The following is an 18,436-nucleotide window of genomic DNA, read 5'->3' on the forward strand; positions in this document are numbered from 1 at the left end:
GAGCTTTGGAAGGAAGAAGAGGGAGGAGAAGCTCTGGGTTCACATGGCCAGGCTCCATAATTACCATGCCTAAACTAGCCACATTGCATTAACACCACACACACACTGCTTTTACCAGGCTGAAAAGTGTCAAGACACTGAAAAAACTTCCAAACGCAAGACCTCCTGACTGTCAGAGGCTGCACATTAAATAAAACAACTCCTTAAGCCTATAACACAAAGGAGTAGCATGGGAACGTCTATATTGCAATTTCAATTGGAGAGGCAGTTATTGAGCAAATCTTTTACGTTCTGCAGATGGGAACAAGCTCAGCAGCATAGCTGAGCACCCAAAACTCATCTCACACTGCTGTCAGAACCAGCAGGCATGCACCAGCAGGGACATAGCTCTGCAAAGACCCTCACCTGAGGGCGCCACAACAACTTTGCACTTGAGCCAACCCTTTACGCACCTAATCTCTGGATGGAAAGAGTTAAATGAGTTGCTGCAGTTAAAGCAGAAGGCAAAAGTTGAGCTCTTCCCTGCTATTTCTATAGGTCTCATCTCCAAGAGTAGCTTTAGCACAACTGAGGAAAGCAAAAGCTGCTGCTTTAGGATGGAGCTGCCAGCACTGCCTACCCTGGGAGTTCCATCCCTGGGGTGCTGCTGTCACATGGTGCTTGCTAATGATTTGTCACAGATGGTTAATTAAAGGGAGCAAAGTCCTTGCTAGACAAGAGCCTCCGCAGGTGTGGAGGCAGCCAAAGCCTGGTAACAGGGTATGATATTTCGAGAACCTGGGAGCTTTTGTTTTTTGCAGCCTGTCTAGAGCTCAGGACCCCTTCCTGGGATTCAGAGAAAAACCTAAAATGTGAGACTTTCATTTTTTCAGCAGAAGTCTGTGTATGTCACATGGGCAGCCCTTGGTGGGACATGAAAGCAGTCAGCTGATGCTCCCATTGATCCTCGGAGCTGTAAATGGTAAAGCAATGAAGTTGCTGAAAAAGAAAGCTGAGTTTCAACAAATCAATAAATTAAAGGCCAGGATGTCAGAGGAAGTTATGAAAAGGCTATCCCTTGGGATACAAAACACAGAGAAATTACTGCTACTTCTGGAAACCTCTGAGCCTGGGTTTGCAGGGAAGGCACAGGGAGAGAAATATCCCTGCACGCCTCCTGCAGCAGCTGCTGTGAGCCATGGGGTGCTGGAGGGGTGTCTGCGGGGAGCCGTGACCCCCGAAGGCTGCAGAGGAACATGCTGGGCTAATTACAGAGTGAAGCAAGCCTCATTGCCAAGAGGTAGGCAAATATGAATAGCTGCCAAAGCAGGGCACCAGGAGTGGCAGGTGCTGGCCCCTCACCTCGAGGAGCCAGCAGAGGGATAGGGCTGCCAGCTGAATTGAGACTACGTGGTGACAGCAGGTCATGGAAAAGAAAAGGTACATCCCGTTGGCCTCTCTCCATGGGGAGAACCACGCTCTGTTGGCCAGCAATGAAGCTGGAGGCCGACTGCACTGAAAGGAATAGGAATAGAAGCCAAGATACAGAAAACTCCTTCCTCAGAGATCTCCTGGCTTTGTGAACAGCACAGGAATGTACCACGTTTAGCATCTCTCTCCTTGAAGCACCCTTGTAAGGTGGGGACATGTCACACACTAATATTACACGTTTAAATTATTCATTTTAACACCAGTTTCTTCTTTCCTACTAGCTGTTTGCATGTCTTTGTCTTCTATACACTGACTGCATCCAGCTGTGATGCTGGAGCTGATGGAGCACGAGGTGGGTTCCCCAGAGCCTGAGCTACCTCCCCAGACCATATTGCAATGCCTAATGCACCTCTGAGCTCAATGTTTTTTTTAAATACACTAAGGTGGGAGATGCCTCTGGCATCAGCCAGCCTCAGGGAGGCTTACAATGGCAGCGAGAGAAGGCTGCAACAAAGCGACTGGGTGCAGGGACATCATCCCACCCCCATTACACCCACAGCACTAACAGTGACCAGGTGGCAGATACATCACTGGAGACCCACATTTGTGGTAATATTTTGTGATCTAGACAAGAAATGCTCCATTTCTGAGCCACGCAAGCATCCCTGTCTGATGCTCAGGCAAACAGCACCCAGGGGAGCACCCGTGTTGGGGTGAACAGATGCTTGGATGCTCAGCATCCCCAAAACTGCATCTCCCTGCTGAGCCAGAAGTTCTTCTCCACTACACGGTGTGCCCCATATTTCTGCAGCAGATGTTGCAGATGGCAAGCAATAAGCTGGAAATCAAGGGAAGTATTAACAGTTGTTTTTTTTTTTCTCCTGTTGTGTGAAACGCTTATTACCAAAGCTGTCTCGCCACGTGTGCAGGCTCCCTCACTCTACACATGGGTTTACATGGGGAAAACCTGCTGAAAAGCAGCATTGGGTACATCTGCTGGGCAGGGCAGCCCATGCAAGTCACCATGGAGGGGCATTTCAGTGCTGAGGGTAGCTGATGGACTCCCCAGGGTCAGCTCTGGGGTGCTAATCTCTACCTCTTTGCCCAAACCCAGACTCCCTCCGGTCGGATGAGCAGGACAAGAAAATGCTTTTAAGCACTAGGCTGCATCTGAGCAGCTCGCTGTCTGCCTTCCCCACACAGCCTGAGAAATCCTGCCTGTTATCTGTGGTTCACTTGCTCGAACCTTACAAAGGGAGAAGCATCCGGGTACCTCGTCCTTCTTTGCCTTGGTAAAAGAGCCAAGACAAAACATTGCACTCTGAGTTCTGGTTCTCCAGTCCTATCACAGCTGTTATAAATTGAACTGTGTCTAAAATAAACGCACAGCCTCGTTTGGCTGAGTTTGAAAAGCAGCCACTGGAAATAACTGCATCAATACCGGTATGTTAAGATGCATCCTTTTGAGCTGTGTTCAGCAGAGTAACATTTTTATTATTTTTTATTCCAGTAATAAATCACTGCAACAGTTAAGTGCTCAGGAGGCCGTGAAGTATGGCAGCGTGGGTGGCAAGAGCAGGAGTTCATTTTTCCCTGCAAGCATCACTTAGGGTGCTCCCCCCATGTCAGCCCCCTCAGCATCTCCTTGTACTGTGTTATTGCTCAGCTTAGTCAAGTACTACATTTCAGGATCTTATTGTGGTGTCGGGGCATTGACTGCTTACAGGCCAGTGGCAGCGATAGTCCTCACCAGCTCTTTCTGAAATCGAGTGTCTCCTGTTTAAATCTGGTAGGGGAAAAACCCTGCTCCCCTCCGTGCTCCTTGCACAGCCTCCCACATATCCCTCTGCAAACACACACGGTCTCAATGTATATTTGATTTTCTCATTGTGCAAAAGGGAAAGAATAGAGACAGGCCCTCGGGATTTAGCTAGGAGCAGGGCTGAATGGGTTCACACTGCCTGTTTTTCTTGTAACTGTGTTATCTCACAGCAGACCCACTCCCTTCTTTCTTGATCCCAAACCATTTAATGGAGACACCTCTGTGCTATTCCCCACCCTAGGGCAAGACCAGGCTTCGGCTAAGTTGTTCAGGTTTCAACAGGCATAAACCAAAAACATAAATGCATACTGCCCCTTGATGTGTGTGCCCAGTCCAACAGGAACCAAACTACAAATATTCACAGGTTAGGCCCGTTTTACAAAGCTACTCCAAGATTACAAAGAGAAGGATCCTCGCTTATCACTTAGCTGTGGTTTAGTTTTTTAAATGTTCTTTTCAGGCTTGTAAAGCTGCCCCAAATTTGGCAGATATCGCCACGCAGACTTGCACACTAGTATCACGTCTGCTCTAAGAATACCTCAGCCAAAGAAATGACAAAATCTCTTCCAAAGCTTAAACAGCATCAGTGTCAGACCCAGGAAACCAAATGGCATTTAAACAGTTGGATGTTACCATCTGGGGAAAAAAAAAAAAAGTAATAATGACAGAAGTTAAATGGAAAAAAAAAAAAAAAAAGCAAAACATGAACGTTCAGACTTACCATTTTTGTCAGCTCTTCTGAAAATCTAGAATTGAAAGAGAAAGAGAGGAGTGTTTACTATGTGGGTCAGCTGGAAGGGTTTGGGGTTGCAGTTAAGCCCCCCCCCCAAGCCATCTCAGATGCTTTGTGGAGCCCACCCCTTTCAAGACCCAGCCCCTGGCCCCATAAAATGGTCAACCACCACCTTGGGGACAGTATCGGCACGGTCAGCTTTGGAAATAATCAGTGGGTGCTCCATCAGTTCATTCATTTCCCATCCCCTGTGCAGAAGAAAGCCAAAAGCATGGATCCAACACACACACACACAGCGACACCAGCAGTGCAGCCAATTTCTCTAGCATCAGTAATATCACTTAAACCAAGTGTCACAGTTCGGCACTTCTCGAATTATTTACCTGGCTTTTATTTTTTTTTTTTTTTAAGCAAGTTTCCTGCATGAGAAGGAGATTATACTTTGGCTTAAAACTCCTGTGTGGAGGAACAGCCCAGAGAGAGGAAGGAGATAGACTTTTCAGAAGGAAAAACTGCAAGAAGGTGTAGTACAGTGGAATTTGCCAGGGAAGAAGGCAGCAAAAACAACTGCTGCATTTCTGACTAGTCTAATCTTAGGACGAGTCCCCTGACACAACACGATTAACAGCAAAAGCCTTGTGCAAGGGCTGAGATCTTACAGGCTGCTGCTAAAAATGGCTGCTAGTGCAAGCTTGGCCGTAAATTACCGAAAAATTAAGATGCTCATAAATTGGACAGAAAAGGAAAAACTTTATTATCATCTCTTCAGACCTGACCCTATTAATTTGAGCCAGAGCAGAGATTTTTGGCTGCACAAAGAAAATTCCCTGCAGAGGGAATAAAAGCACCAGCAGGACAGATCAGAGGCAGCCGTAAAATGCAATCTCTTCTTTTCTGGGTCATAGAATCACTCAAAAAAAAAAAAAAAAAAAAAAAAAAAAAAAAAAAAAAAAAAAAAGCCGGAGAAGAAACTGCTGTGCACAAGAAGCCCAAGAGACAAATTGCATTGCAATTGCAGAATGTGCTAGTTAAACGAGTATGGTTTAATTAAGCAACATTAATCATTCTTTTGCCAGAACTCCTAGGCTGGACAGGGCAAAGTCGAAGCTGTACTTTCTGGCACACTTGGGCAGGAGCAGATGCCCTCTGCTTGAGGCATGTGGTGGAAGCAGCTGGGTGCCAGCCTTCAGGAGAGCCCTAAGAGCCCTACAAGGATTAGGGCTTGTCACCACAGCTCTTGGGCTGCCCATTTCTGAGAAGTCCAGGGGGAAAATCCTACCTGTCCCCACGTTATGGGCCTCATTGAGATTAGAAAGACCAGTCATGGTTTGTCTATGGGATGGAAGAATAAAGAATCCTTCTTTAGGGCTGGGCAAGCAGGACCTCAGGCATTCCCAGGGTTTTGGCACACATCACTCGGCCATGAGCACTATGCCCTGCCTGGACTGTGAAACATTCCTCTTTTCCAGGCTTGGACACCCCATTTCCTCACTCCCAGTGAACACCTCCAGACAAGGCACTTTGCTTTCTGGATGCTGATTATTTCAGGGTTTTCTATTTCATCGCCACATCCTTTTGTTAGTGCTCCCACTGCTTGGAGACAAAGGCATTACATAAATTCTAACACAGAAGCAGCAACGTCTATTTTAAGGTGCAGTGGGAGATCACCACCCCGCTAAGCACAACAGTCAGAGGGAGAAAAGGAAAGCAAGAACAAAAGTAAAACACGGCTTAAAGTGGGAGAACAGCTCAACCCATGGTGCTGTGTCCTGTGGAGCCACCAACCTCGCAGTGAACTCTTGGAGAAAGAGGGGGAAAAATATATATATATATAACGTTGTCTACTAATAGGCAAGCAGCCTGGCTGTAAGTTGATGTGCTAAACTACATCTAAGGCAAAAGCACCAAGATTTCATGGGCAAACCTGTTAAGGGAAGACCACATCAGCTACCAAGCTTTATCTACAGGACCAAACTGTTCAGCTTTTACTGTTAATGAACAAGATTTATTCTTCCAGCTTAATTGGACTACGAAAATTTTACACGCACAAAAATTAAAATAGGACACGAGGAGAGAAAGCAATTTAAGACAAAGCCATCTGTCAACACAGGCAGGCAGCATCAAGGTATGAATGAGCATCGGGAGGCTGATAAAGATATAACACGCTCTGTGATAGCTTGCTGGTGCTGCCAAAAATGCTGCTTCTGTGAAGATGCCAGATTTACACTAAAGGGCAAAACTAAAGCAAGCAGCAGCACCCAGTGACCCCATTGGTGCTTTTTTTTGCCCAGCAATGAAGTTGCTCAGAGTCAGTGGAGGAGCAGCAACATCACCAAGCCTGGCCTGGGATGCTCTTTCTGCTCCATCGCCCCCAGTTCTCCCATCGCCGGGGTAACGCACTGCTTGCAGGTGGTCAACAAGAAATGATCCAGTCCCAAATCTACTACACCAGGCATCTCCCCATCAGCCGTACTTTAGATCTATTAAACAAGGTTTCTGTAGCACAAGCTACATTGCATGGTGAGGAATCCCCCTAACATGGGCCAGATTAACCCATGTTACAGGATTTACTCCTGCAGTGCACGCAGAGCTCTGTCTGCAGCATGCTTGGTCCATTTCCGAGCTGTTTAGATGGATAAAAACCCTACAAGATTTTGAGGCAGCAGCATCTTTCAGGAGTTCCTATGGCTGTCTTTATTTCTGCTGTGCTCTCAACTGGCTACTGCAGATATCTGGCAGAAGTAAGCAATTCAAGCTGCTGGTGGTAATAATAAACTTGAAGTAAAATTGATGGTTTCAAATTTAAACATTCAGCTCTGCCTTCTCTGAGCTCTTGGATTAGAAAAAGCTACACTGGAGGCTACTTGAGGGAGGTTTTCTTGGCAATTTTATTAAATTCACACACAGGCACTCCCCTAACAAGCCCAGGAATTATTACAGGGTTTGTAGAGTTTATTATTCCTTCAGCAGGTTAATATGCTGTTGATTTAAAATAAAGAGTGCAGCTGAGCTAGAATTCTGTTTTCCCTGATAATCTCAGTGCAGAATCGAGCACAAACAGGATCCAAGCCTCCTTGGAGAGGTAAGCCTACGGATGAGAGAGCATCCAGACACCCAGAGAGATGTAAAAGCCTGATTAATTTTTTCACCATGCTCCCACACCCCTGTTCTTCCTTTCTGTTCCCTTCCCTACAGGTCTTGACTCCTCATTCAGAGCTGAGGCAAGGTTTTACATCCTCATGGAAGGAAATTCCTCTCCAACAGCCTCTGTGTTGCTCACAGGCTTTTTTACATCCACAAGAAGAGCAGCTAACACCATTTTCACTTCTTCCTCTTACCTCCTCCTTTGCATTTACCACCTAGCTTCATAAATCAAGGTTACAAGAGAGGGGCAGGAGCTGCAGCTGATGTTATCAGATACCCAGCACTGGATGCTACTTCTGCACTAGGGCTGCACTAGAAATGTCACCATTGACAAAACAGTTGGAAAACGATGCCAGTTTGTGGGTCTACATCTGGAAACACACACCTGGCACAAGCCTGGTATGTATTATCTTGGTATGTACTATCCAAACACCTTGAATGGGGCCAAAGTGTAAATCAGCTCTGGCTACGTAAGTGAGGGCAGAAGAGGAGAGCTGGGTTTGAAGCAGTCTTTATGACCTTGCTGGAGAAAGAAGGGGACAGATGAGGGTCAGAATTAGTTCTCAGTGAACCTCTCCAAGAAATAGCTTCACCTGACCTGAAAGCAATGGCATTGCTTTCCTCAGGGGCTTTTAAATTAAAACCTAAAAGTGCTGGCCACAAGACATTCAGTCACTGCTGGCGAAGCCAAGGGGGGACACAAGCTCTTTCCAGCAGAAATCAGAAGGGGCAGCTCAGTGATGCTGCCCAGCCCTGACACCCGCTGTGGGTCACGCTGTTACCAGTGCTGGTTTCCACTGGAAAGGCAGGAAGAGATGAGTAAGAGCAGTCTGTAAATAAGAACCGAAGTACTTCCAGACAGAGCAATACCTGTCTAGACGTTTCCCACGACTTGGGAGCCGAAAACCTCAGCTCTATATTGCATGTAGATGTATACTTATTCACACACAACAAATAAGATCTGATATAGGTTTTTCCAACCTCCAACCCATGTTTTCCATTTTATCAGTCTTAGGATATTTGCGGATTTGTTCTGGACTAGAAAAACCCATGCGTGGTTATGGTGGCACGAGTAGCACCGTGGCAATGTCAGCTTCCTCTCAAAAGGGGTTTTGTCCTCGTGAAGCAGGACAGAAGCTCCGAGCCCATGGAGAACGTCTTCAAGCAGCCCAGAAAGCTGGTGCAGACCACAGCATCACTGTGGTCTTGTCTCAGAAGCTGGGGACAGACCCCAGTAACCCACAGCAAACTGCACGCTGCAAATCCAGAACATTTGGTTCTTGTGGATGGGGCAGCCACGTGTGATCCCGATGTGGGATGCAAACACCCAGGGACAATCACCCGTGGGTGAGATTGGGATGGGGACGGACCCAGGGACACTATATGAGCTCCCCACTAAACACAACCTCAGCTTTATCCACCACCACCCTTGAAGAGCATCTGCCACTCCTGGTTTTACTTGCTGCCTGCTTTAGGAAGTGCTGAGGACTTAAATTATCTTCTCCATTAGTTTGTTACTAGGCTTTTGTTAGTCTGCAGTTTTATCTATTTTTGCACTTGGAAATCTATGACTTCGAGCTGAACTATTAAACTTTTTTTATTTTTTTTTTTAAACATTCACCTGAAAGGACACAAGCAAAAGAAAAATGCTGAAGTAGCCCTAAGCTAGGATTCACGTTCCAAGCTGGTGGCAGAAGACATCAGACCCTCTTCTTCTATCTCCTTCTTCCTCAGCCCTTGCTTTCACCCCACAGCATCCCAGTTCTGTTTCTTTGGTGCAAAGGGAGAAGGCAACTTCTACTGAGCATCAGTCTCCCCCATGGTCCAGAGGAATCAGAACAAATTCTTTGGGGTTGCTGGAGTCAAAAGAAAGCTGGAACAGATGAGGAAGAAGTGACAAAGGTACCACTAGAATCAGATCTATCTTACCCACTTTGTAACCAAAACCAAGCTTAATCCATCTTCCCCAGCCCTGATGAACCACCTGCAGAGCACCCTCAGCTGATGTGGATACTGATTAAACCATAAAATCTCCCAGGTCTTTACTCCAGCCCTCGAGGAGTGGCACAGCCCTAGAGCTGGGACTTGCTGCCTCCTGAGCACATCCACATAGCACAGGAGCAGGAATGGGTTAATTGGAAAAATCTGCTCTCATCCCTGATGGTTCGAGCATGATCTTTGTTACTTTCCTGCTAATGTGTGAAAATTAACCTAAATGCACATTCCCCAGGTTGTTCACTCTATGTATTAAAGCAGGCTCTCACGGTGTGTTTGAGGAGCCTGTTACAATAAAGCCGCTGCTTAAATTGCAGTTTCTATTGTAACAGAAGAAAAGGGAGAAACGGGATCTAAGGGAGGAGAAGGAAAAAGAAAGAAACCTCAAACCTAACATTCCCAGCAGCCATTTCTACTTTCAGCAGGTGTAAAGGGGCTCTGAGTCCTGCTGTGAACACGAAAAAGGCTCAGGAGCTTATTGAACTAGTATTGCCAATGGTTAAACCATCCTGAGAGTTTATGGCTCATTTTCCCAGCTCAAACCTCAAAGTGTAAAGCAAGCAAAACAAACAAACAAACAAACAAAAATATCTATTTAAAGAAAGTAAAGTTGAACAGCTAAAGTACCATTTTGCTGGAAATACAGTTCTAACTTGGGAGTCTCTAGGTGTAAAGCTAACGTTGCTTCCCCATTGCATTCATGCTCTGAAGCCCAGAGTGGTGTAAGATTTCAGCAATCTCAGGACAGGAGGGGAAAAAAGCTTCCATAGAAGACCCAAGGATATTAGTTACATATCTTCTTTCAGCTTCTCCTTGCAGCAGCATTTCCCTGCAGTCACCCAGCCCCACTTCACCAGCACAGCCATCCATCAGGCTCTGCTCTCCGAGCTGCTTTTGGCAGCTAAAGAAACACTCAAATTGGTTCATTCAGGGAACCGAAACACCTGTCACATGTGTAACAAGGTTCAGTCTCGCTAGCCCATGCTGGGGATGCAGAAAAGGACTCAGTGAATTGCTGAGAAAGCACCAAGGGCTCACCTGGCAGAGCTACACCTGCCTAAGAGGGGCTGGGGGAGAGCACGAGCTGTCCTTTACTACAGCCCATGCCTCGGTGGCTTATTTTTGCATTTACTACATTTTATTGTTAAAGCTAGGGGACAGCAAAGCCGAGGGTGCCTGTGTTTAATTACTAGATGCTGCATTCGGAAAGGCTGTGTAATTATTCCATTGCGCTCCGGGTGATTCCCCCCCAGTCTCCTAATTCATTTGTGTGCAAATAACCTCATTAGCCCCCAAATCAGAAAGTCCATAAATATCACAGCAGAGGCATCAGGCACCCCCCTGTGTACCCCCCAGACCTGGGAAGGGGAGCCCTGGGTCCGAGTCCCTTGCAGGCAGCCGGGACCATGCTGCAGCCCCACTGGGCATTAGGGTGCAGGATCTGAGGTGCACCCCATGCCCAGGGAGCCTGGGGGATCCCTGCTGCAAGACTAGGGGCATTTGTAGGATCTGAGTCCTGCATCCCCATCACGTTGAGCTGACACCAGGATTAAGGACCCAAGGTGCATCCCCAGGTGGCCCAGGGGCTGTAGGACTGGTGAAAGAGGATGCAAGACCTGGGGTGCACCCCCACGCTCAGAGAAAAGCGAGGGTGCAGGACCCAGCATGCACTCCCAGACCCCGTTAATGTGAGGGATGCACAGCAAGGGGTTACAGGATTCGAGCTTCACCCCCATCTTCAACCAGCCCACGGGGTGCAGGACCCGGGGAATAATCCTGATCCCCAATCCCAAACTGTTCACGGAGTGCAGGATCCAAGGAAATGGATGCAGGACCCCAAGCCCAGCCAGATCGTGGATGCAGGACCCAGGTAATGAGATGCAGGGCCCGGGAGGTGGGGTGCAGGACCCCTTGCCCAGCTGGTCCAGGAAATGCAGGACCGAGGCTCTCCCTACCCCTAATCATCCCGAGGTGTACAGGGCAAGGGGGTGCGGGATGCAGCCCAAATCTCCAACCAACCGGGGATGTGGGACCCGGGGATAAACCCTGATGCCAAACCGGTCTTTGGGGTGCAGGATCCGGTCGGGGAGGATGTGGGGGGATGCAGGGGGATGTGCACTCCCATGCCCAAACCGAGCTTGGGGTTGCAGGACCCACGCAAAGGGGACTCCGGAGCCGGGGAGGGATGCAGCGGGACTTGGGGTAAGGGACAGCGGCGGCGATGTGGGATGCGGGTGGCTGGGCAAATACCCCCTCCCCCGAGCCGAGGGGCTGCAGGAGCACTCACATCGAGGATGACGGAGGTGCCCTTCCTCTGCGAAGAGGCTCCGGGGGTGAGCAGCTCCCTGTCGGCGACGCCCTTGTCGCTCATCCTGGCCACCACCCAGCGCAGGAGCCCGTCCAGCCCGCGCAGCGCCGGCGGAGGTTTGCGCAGCAGCCTGTGCACGCCGGCCCGGCACGACCGCGCTGCCTGCTCGCACATCGCTCAGCCCGGCCTCATGCCGGAGCTGGGACTCCCTCCTCCTCCTCCTCCTCCTCCTCCTCCTCTTCCTCCTCCTCCGCACCGCGGGCGGGGGCGGGCTCCCCGCTCCTTTCCCTGCCCTGCCCGAAGAGGGGGGGAATTTGGGGGTGGGGGAGGTCACCCCATCCCCCTACAGCCCTCACCCCTTCCCCAACGCAAAGCATCCTTTCAGTTTTTATTATTATTATTAATAATATTATTAGGCTAAAAGGAGTGTTCTCACAGCATGGCTGTAGCCCGCCTAAATTTTAGCAGCTCTTTGTAAGGACAGCAGACCGATGAAGTCTTGCTGGTAAATAAAATGTGGCCCTGACCCCATACCCCCAAAAGCCCCTATAGGATGAATCAGCTTGGCTACTGCAGCATTTATGGCTACAGAGCTACCCACGGCACTCAGCTGGACAAAGATGGTAACCCCACAACTCCATGCTAGGAGGATATTCACTGTGATAGTGATACACGTGTGTTAACCTGCACAGGTCAAGATCCCTTCTTTCAGCCAAGAAACCACCTTGCCCAAATGCCACTCGATCACTTCATCTCCCCCTCCATGCCCAGGTTCCCCCCAGTTTGAGCTGGGACCCGGCTGCAGACTGCTCCTTGCCATGAAGATTCATAACTTGGCTTGGAAGTCCGGGGCTGTTTCTCTCCTTTCACCCAAATCATTTCTCATTAATGTCAAACCCAGCTCTACCTCATTTAAATTCTCATTTTTCTTCTTAAGTGGATCTAGACAGGAGACTTCTCAGACACTCAGAGCAGGGGGAAGTCAGCCCCAAGCCCGGGCACTCAAGGGCTGGAGGAGCTGGCAGGGGGCAGAGGAACAGGTGGAGAGAAGCGAGGGCAGAAAGCACCAATAAATCCTGGCAGAGGGTGCTGGCAAAGCTCCAGACTAGAGGCCACCTGGCACATGCAGGGACTCCTCTAAAAGAAGGTCCAAGGCAGAGCAGAGGCTGTGCCAGACCCCTGTGCGCGGGCAGCTTTCATCCCCGCTTTGGATTTTGCCTTTCCCCCTGCCCCTCTCTGCACCACTGGGAGTTTTAGTTAATTAAAACCTTCCAGCAGGCAGGTCCCACGACCTCGCTTGATGCAAAATGTCCTAATGACTGCTGGAGTGGGCTTGATCTGGCTGCTCAATGGAGGGAGGGGGAAGGAGTGACCCTGCTGCTTGGGGGGAGCTCAGCAGAGCAGCACTGCCCACCCTGCAAAGGTCCAGGCACGAAGCTGGAGCCCGGGGTGCTCCTTTAGCCCCTAAACTGATTTATGGTGAGTGCAGAGCATCGATAAGACTACAGTGCAATGGAAAGGTCAACATTTACGACACGGTTATGCTCATGACCAAAGAAACCAAACAACCCAATAAACTCTTCCAAAGCACTGCTCTCACTCAGATATCACCTCCTGCAACAGGACCAGTGCAGCAGCCGAGATGGGAAGCAGCTGGATTTATCCCAAGAGGTGGGATAACTCCAAAGAAGTTTTTTTTTTTAGAATTTGCTCAGCCCACCCAAGGCACCAGGTTGCTGCAGGTGGAGCCCAAACACAGTGCAGGAACTCAGGTTGTGCTGGTGTTATTCCTAAAGGCAACCCACAGACCTCTCTGAAGCTTCTTAAATTATATAAAATACATAGATTAGCTGGACTAACCTCATGGCTGAACAAAATTCCTGCAGCACCAGGAGATCCTACTTCTCATATCCCGGACTCCCTCAGAGCTCTGGGGTGTTTCTCCAGAGCAGTACAAATAATTACCATCATAAGAAAAAAAAAAAAAAAAAAAGTAAAAATTCATTTAAATTTCAAATATATTTGTACATTATATTTCAAAATAAGTTGCTTTTTTGTTTTATTTTGTTTTGTTATTTCAAGGTGAAGGGATGGAGGCAAACAAAGAGGATTTCTAGCAGGAAGGCAAAAAGCCTGCAGCTGAGCAGTAGGGAAAATTCTTCTACTGGGGGCTGTGAAATAAATTAGTCTTTTTTTTTCCACACTGCTTTGAGTATTAAGGGAGCATTACACAGCTTTGTTACTCTGGTAATTGAGAAAATTAGCATTTAACAGCAAAACTAATTGCCCTTGCTTAAAGTTGAAGGCTACTGACTTGCTAGAGCTTGTAATTGTTTCGTTGTAGGCAATAAATATTTCAGCATTATTCCTGCAAGTTTATTACTTACGATAACATTCACATAAAGCAGAGCAAAATATTTTCCCATCAACATGTAATTTATGCCAGAACTATCAAAAACCCTTGGAAAAAATGAATCCATTCTTGATGATCTTTCAGTTACCCCCTGCTTCTCATGCCTGTTACACCTGATATGGGATCATATATAACAGTAGAAAAAGCAAAGAAAGAAGGATGGTGGACTTTAAAATTGACAGCTTTACATAAGCCTGTGTGTGGTCACGAACACCAATTAAACAACCCGTTGGAGTTATTACATCCAAATAAATTACTACCTTTTTATAACTGACCTCATCTGTTTTCTAGCCTGTCCTTAGTGCAACATAAACCTATTAATTTACACCATTTTAATATAATCCCTGTAATTTAATGTGTTTCACCACAAGACATCAACAGGCCTGTGTGGCAGCTATGGCTTACCCACCCCAAAGGGCAGCTCTGGATATTTTTAGCAGCATCCCCACTAAGTGACCCTCAATCCGTCGATAAGGATCCCCTCTGTCACATCCTTGCACGGCACCACAAGGACATCTAGTGCTGAGCGCTGATGCTGCACAGACACACTGGGTTGGGGTGAGGAACCTTTTCTTGGATTTTTATGTCCATGCAGCAACACAAAGTCTCCATGGGGGAAGTTTTAGGATCTTTCCCCAGCCTAAATCGCACATGGGGCAATGCAGTGGGGCTGATGGCAATGGGAGATCTGTGTCCTCACCTGCTTGCAGTGCCCACCTTCCTCTTTCTGGAGGTGTTTTGGGATCATCCCAAAGCCCAGCACAAATCCAGCAGCAGCTGAAAGTGACTTCTGAGGTTGGAGGTGGCCGCAGAGCAGAATAAACTCATCTGATTGTGCTTCCATACAATCTGTCTGTACCCAAACTCACATATTAAAGCTGCTTGGGCAATGCAAGTGGGGCTATTCCTGAGAAATAAGGTATTTCTGAGGTTAATCTGAGACACCCGCAGATGGGGCAGGTGGACAATGAAGATTTCAAAACCATCTTGCAGCGATATAAAGTCAGAGGCTTGCTGGCTGACACACAGGTGTATCAGCCAACCCCACTCAGAAGATTTAGTATAATATTCATTGCAGTGCTGGTGTGCTCTGCAGTCATGAGAGGGAGCTGTGCTCCTGCAGAGGCTGTGTGTCCATCCCTGCAGTGCTGGGCTGCTCAGGACGGACACATGGACGGGAACCCACCAAGCTGGGCAGCAGTGAAACTGCTCTGCAGCTCTCGGTGCTTCAGGAGCCCGCTTGGGCTGCGTGGGATTTGGGCAAAGAGCCCACTTTTTGGTTTGAGGGGGGCGAGGAGGGCAGGAATCAGCAACAACAGCAACAAAATATGGCCGGGCTTAAAACCAAGATAAAAACGTGTATAGGTGCGGGTTGGGGTGACCCAGTCCATCCAGTGCTTCTGGGCTGGCCACAGGCACTTTGTGCAACCCACAGCCAAACGCTTCACTTCTCTTTGCAGACTGCTTATGCTTCTAGTGCTCCTTTTGCTTCTGTTTGAGGGCAGGTCCGACTTGTCAAAAGGAAAAGTCAAAATACTTAAAAAAAAAAGAAAAGAAAAAAACCAAGGAAAAGTACATTTATGTTTCAAAAAACAAACGTTGATTTAAGGAGTTTTTAATTAAATAAAACAGTATTTTTAAAGTTGTCTTTCCTTCTCTTTTTGGAAACTTATTAAAAGCATAGGTATTGACAAAATTGTTACAAGTTTCTAAATAACTCCAGGAAAATTATATGCTGTTACCTGCCCCTGCTCCCATCCCACTGCTGTCCCCCTCTGTTGGCCAAAACGCAGGATCCCAACTCTAACCTCACTGCCAGATCCACCCCATATCATGCACACAGGTTTTTATGCTTTTAATTAGGGTTTGAGTCACACCTTCAGAAGCCCCAAACTATTTCCTGGCAAAAACCTGCCCTGACAGCGTTCCCACCCCGTGCAAGTCTAGATTGGTGCTTTGGTTTTTGCAAGACATCTGGTAATCTCCTTGAAGACGTGTCTGCACAGCCCATGCCCAGGTAATTACATAATGTGATGCCCAAAAAACCTGGCAGTGAACATCTCCACATCACCTCACTGCAAACACTGAGTGCATCTTGGCAAAGCCCCGCTGGCTGTTCCTGCTGCAGGGTCACTGTGTGCAGCCATCAGCTCTGCAAATCTTCTGGAAGATCATGGAAAAACAAAACAAACCATAAAAATAAATAAATATTTTTATAACTCCAAAGGGATAAAGGGATTCCCTTCATCTCTGGGGAATTTCAGAGGGAATTCCCTAATGCACAGAAGATGTAATATTTCACCTTTGTCTCTAGGTTTATAGCAAGCGACTCCAGAAGCTCATCATAACCTTAAAACCCATTTGACCTGCAGCACACAGATTCTCAGTGCAACACTCCCCATCTCACCGTGTGTCCTTCATGCCTATGAAGCATTTCTAGCTATTTGTCTCAAACTTGTAAAAACAAAATGGGACAGACTTGATGCTTTCAAGACTTGATGCTTTCAAACTTGATGCCTTTTGTACTGGCAAGTTGGTCATTTCTTTTGAGCCTTTTTTTTTTCTTTTTTTTTGGGGGGGGGATAGCCATAGGGGTAGTGCTGTCCTACTAAACCATTCCCTTATTCCCTTTTCCAGCCCTTGTTTATGGCTCTTATTCATGTTCTTTGGTGCTGGCAACCTCCAGGCTGGCAATCACAACAACTCTGATAGCAAAACTGCCTCCTACAACCCCTGCTGGAGACTCCAGTGCTCTAGCAGGCTGCAAAAAGTACTGAATCGTCCATTTTTAAAACAAAATACAAAAACCTTAGCTGACAGAATAGTGTGGTGCTTTTCTAGGTCCACCTGCCAAGAAGAAGTCCTCTGGATGACTTCTGGGGTTATGACAGCATAAAGTCATCATATGTCCACCCTCCTTCTGAAAGAATGGCTACGTGTGCTCAGTCTGTCGTGGAGGCTCACACGGCAATGTCCTGAACCCAGCTCCCCATACAACACGTTTCAGTCAGAGTCTGGCCCAGGACCAGCAGCAACCTTTCTAGAAGCATGGGCAGTGCCCTCCACCACTGACAGGCAGATTAGATACAGTGGCCAGGAGGCTGTGATTGGGTCTGTTCCTTCAATAAATAAACAAAGTTTTCTTTAAATCTTTGCTGAAATAAAAGTATGAGCTCACTTCAGGAAGTTTTTCAGTTTCCAGCTGTGCCACTGAGGTAAGCTGGCAGGCCTGGGGTGCACGGTCCCAGCCTGTGTAAATAGGCAGCAATAGAAACACAGAATTACAGCATCAGAGAGGTTGCAAAAGACCTTCTAGATCACAGGGCCAACCTGGCCTACCGAGACCCAGCACTAAACCACATCCCTCACTGCCACATCCACACGCCTCTTAAATACGTCCAGGGATGGGGACTCCTCCACTGCCCTGGGCAGGGGATCAATAAACTCCCAGCCTGAATTAGCTCAAGGCTTTTCACCTATGCCCTGTGCTGAATAGCCATTATGGAAGTTGTAGTGGGTTTACATGGCAAGGTTTTGGTAGCAGGGGGCTATACGGGTGGCTTCTGTGAGAAGAATCCAGAAGCTGCCCCGTGTTAGGTAAGGACCAGAGCCGAGCCAATAAGTGATGTTGTTTGCGCCTCTGTGAGAACAGAGTTAAGAAAGGGAAAAAAAGAAAAGAAACGCTGCTACACAGCAGCTGGGAGAGTGAGAGGAGTGAGAAACAGCTCTGCAGGTACCAAGGTCAGTGCAGAAGGAGGGGGAGAGGTGCTCCAGACCTCAGAGCAGAAGTCCTCTGCGGCCTGCGGTGAGGCCCATGGTGAAGCAGGATGTCCCCCTGCAGCCCATGGAGTACCACGGTGGAGCAGGGTTTCACACTGCAGCCCGTGGAGGAGACCACGGTGGAGCAGGTGGCCCTGCACCAACGGAGGCTGCCGCCTGTGGAGGACCCCTGCTGGAGCAGGCCCCGGACCGTAGCTGCAGCCCATGAGGAGCCCATGCAGGAGCAGGGGGTTTTAGGGGGAGCTGCTGCCTGAGGAGGACGCAGGTTGGAGCAGTTTGCTCCTGGGGGATGGACCCTGTGGTACGGAGCCGTGTGGGAGCAGTTCTTGAAGAGCTGCTGCCTGTGGGCAGCCCACACAGATCAGTTCAGCAAGGACGGCATCCTGTGGGAGGGACCCCATGGCACAGGGGATGAGAGTGACCGAGAAGGAACAGTGAAGATGAAGCGCTATAGACTGACCATAACCCCCATTCCCCCATTTCCCTGCACCGCTCAGGGGGAAGAGGTGGAAAAGGGTGGATGAGGGGAAGGAGAGGAAGGCGTTTTGAGTTTCTTTCCTTTGTTTCTCACTTCTCTAGCTTGTTAGTAATAGGCAATAAATCTTTCTATCTCCCTACTCCAAGTCTGTTTTGCCTGTCACAATAATTGTTGAGCTATCTCCCCATCCTCATCTCAACCCTTGAGCCTTTTGCATTGTATTTTTCTCCCCCTTTCCTTTTGAGGAGGGGGAGTGAGAGAGCAGCTGAGGTGGAGCTTGGCTGCCCACCTGAGTAAAAGCACCACAGAAGTAAAGTTCACAGTAAGGGAAGTGGAGAGAAGAGCTGGAAAGA

General features: G+C 48.1%; 1 protein-coding gene across 5 annotated transcripts in view; it reads right to left on the reverse strand.

Moving 5' to 3' along the window:
* The window catches only part of NECAB2 (N-terminal EF-hand calcium binding protein 2), a 70,246-nt gene that overhangs the window by 46,359 nt on the left and 5,451 nt on the right, over positions 1–18,436 (reverse strand). For 2 of the 5 annotated variants that reach the window (XM_072043820.1, XM_072043819.1), the window contains one exon: positions 3,954–3,978. In XM_072043820.1, coding sequence (XP_071899921.1) covers positions 3,954–3,956 — 3 coding nt within the window. In that variant the 5' untranslated portion in view covers positions 3,957–3,978. Of the gene's footprint in view, positions 1–3,953; positions 3,979–11,391; positions 11,648–18,436 lie in introns of those variants that run through there. The other 3 variants (XM_072043817.1, XM_038185593.2, XM_072043818.1) reach the window with 3 other exon arrangements.

The sequence above is a fragment of the Anas platyrhynchos genome, chromosome 12 (genome assembly GCF_047663525.1).
Source record: "Anas platyrhynchos isolate ZD024472 breed Pekin duck chromosome 12, IASCAAS_PekinDuck_T2T, whole genome shotgun sequence".
NCBI classification, from domain to species: domain Eukaryota; kingdom Metazoa; phylum Chordata; class Aves; order Anseriformes; family Anatidae; genus Anas; species Anas platyrhynchos.